At 29.8% G+C, this 2,500-nt stretch overlaps 1 protein-coding gene across 1 annotated transcript in view; it reads right to left on the bottom strand.

The window, feature by feature from the left end:
* LOC124954508 (MFS-type transporter SLC18B1-like) overlaps nt 1–2,500 on the bottom strand; it is a 6,841-nt gene that overhangs the window by 654 nt on the left and 3,687 nt on the right. The window contains exons 5-8 of the mRNA XM_047507549.1: nt 2,357–2,500; nt 2,071–2,246; nt 1,602–1,770; nt 1–1,221 (exon numbers count right to left, since the gene is read on the bottom strand). The exon at nt 1–1,221 is cut by the window's left edge and continues 654 nt beyond it; the exon at nt 2,357–2,500 is cut by the window's right edge and continues 80 nt beyond it. Of these exons, the coding sequence (XP_047363505.1) occupies nt 919–1,221; nt 1,602–1,770; nt 2,071–2,246; nt 2,357–2,500 (792 nt within the window). The 3' untranslated portion in view covers nt 1–918. The remainder of the gene's footprint in view (nt 1,222–1,601; nt 1,771–2,070; nt 2,247–2,356) is intronic.

The raw sequence follows: 2,500 nt of genomic DNA on the forward strand, positions 1-2,500 counted from the left end.
ATCTACGTTAAAGGATTTCACATATTAAAATTAGATCGTTCAAACGATTCGGTCAGAGACTAAAATAGCAAAAGAACGTATTCAATAATGCACGAACTTTCCTTTAAATATATATTAAAAGAAACAAAAACAAAACAAAACAAAACAAAAAAAAAACATTTAAAAAACATATTAGGGCAATTTGAAAAGTTTGCGATTTTTCGTTCGCTTTAAGAATTGAAATTTATACATTGAAAAGAATTTGTTTTTTTTTTTTTTTTCCTTTTTTTTCTTTGTTTTTTTTTTTTGTTTTTGTTTCTTTTGTAACATTTAAAACATCAAGAAAAAAAGAACGAAGTCGCTTATCTAACAAATTGCCCTCGTGTACATAATAATTACGGAAACATAAGAGAAGGAAATTAACAAAAAAATAAGAAAAAAAAAATAAAAAAAAAATAAAAAGAAATAAAAATGCAATGAACATATAAAACGAAACTATAACATGCTACTTCATCGTCATTCTTTTTGAATTCGAACACAACTTATTTACCTATTTTACGCACAGGTAATGGTATAAGGAAGGAAAAAAGACGTGATTGGTAAAAAGTTACATCGCTCGTTCGTTCGTTCGTTCGTTCGTTCTGATAAGAAAAAGAAAGAAAAAAAAAGTAAACGCGCTTGAAAAAAAAAAAAAAAAAAAAAAAAAAAATAAAAAAAATTGTAAAGACAAGAGAGATTCATTTTCTTCGTTAATGCGATTAAATGTGAACTTATCGCGAATCGAGGTTTCTCATTGAAGAAGATCTTCTTTATCTTTTCGTGGAATTTTTCGTTTCTTCTTTTTCTTCGTTTCTTCTTTCTTTTTTTTCTCTCTCTTTTTTTTTTTCTTTTTTTTTTTTTCTTTTTTTCTCGTTTGTCTTTCTTTTTTCGGAAATGTCATCACGTAGTCAATTCAAGATATCGTTTGTTTTCGATCGAGCCATAACTATGAGAATATCGTCCGCTGTAAGACGCTCTGGACCAAGCGCCGGCCCTGTTCGAATAACTGTTGCAAGCTATCAACGAGTTCATGCCATTCGGCCTATCTATCGGCACGCTTTGACCACGAGCAACACGATAGCTACCACTTTTCGATCGACCACTGTCCGTCAAAGGTACTCTTATATCATCGGCTACGCCAATTTCCGTGTATGGTTTCGGTCCTTTCGAACAATTGCTAAGAAACACTGCAGCTAATATAGCCTGAAAAAAAGAGAGAGAGAGAGAGAAAAAAAATAAACATTTTTTTAATAGAACATAATTTTTCTTAATAAGATAGATAGATATTAACGTTTAAATAGGCAGAGATCTTTTTTAATCTACGGTTTACTTACTATCAACGATTTTTTTTTTTTTTTTTTTTTTTTTTTTTTAAGTATCAGATCTACACAATTATTTACTTTACTAATGACCATCAATTTTTTTATAATTTATTTTTCATTATTTTTAATTAATTTAATTTTATATCTGTTATTGTTTATTTTATCAATCATCGTAGAACAAGAAATTTTGTAATCTGACGGATTTCGATGGATTTTTGTTAGTTCTATTATTAAAATCATATTGAATATAATTAAACTTACAATCATCAAGTGAAGAATAACAATAAACATCGAAGCGTTTCTAAATCCAATGTTATCTAAAAGAATACCAGCTACACTGGGACCAATAAAGGCTCCCAATGCGAAAGTGCTTGTCCAGAGACCACTGATCAAACCATAAGTTTCAAGATTATTTGGAAATCCATAAGATCTTAAAAAAAAAATATATATATATATTATATATATTATTATTATTAATCGTATATGTTTTCTGTAATTATATTAAAGATAGCGCCTGAAGATAGATATCACTTTATACTTGGTCGATAATTGCAGTTAACAACGTTATCCCTTAGGAAATATTTTTTAAGATTAACCTCTATTGCCTCTTTCTATCGATAGATGGCACTTTTATTCGTAGTTATCGACTAAGTATAGAGTATTGCCTGTATTCAGGCGTTGAATTGATCATAAAACTATTTAAATGTAATAAATGAAAAATGATATTTACATGCATGTTCTTAGAGCATCCGTGAAACTAGCAACCAATTGAGCAGACATTCCTAAACCATGTATAACGAGTCCACAAATTGTCATCCAAACCAATGTAGGATATGGTATGAAGGGTGCAGGTCCTACCAAAGAGAATGCAATAGCAACGAGAATACATCCTACGACTGTTGCCACCTATATATATATATATATATATATATAGAGAGAGAGAGAGAGAAAACAAATTAATTAAGTTTTTACGTTTTATTAGATCGATCGTCAATCGAATTTTTAAAGAGTTTTACTTTTGGATGCGAATATTTGTCACAAAACCAACCCCAGATTGGAGCAGTAAGAGCATAAGTGCCACCATTGATAACAAACATCAAGCCCAAAACTACGGGACTCAAACTGAACTGACGTAAATGTGGTTCCAATGTTGCCTGTAA

The sequence above is a fragment of the Vespa velutina genome, chromosome 15, assembly GCF_912470025.1.
Source record: "Vespa velutina chromosome 15, iVesVel2.1, whole genome shotgun sequence".
Classification (NCBI taxonomy): Eukaryota; Metazoa; Arthropoda; class Insecta; order Hymenoptera; family Vespidae; genus Vespa; species Vespa velutina.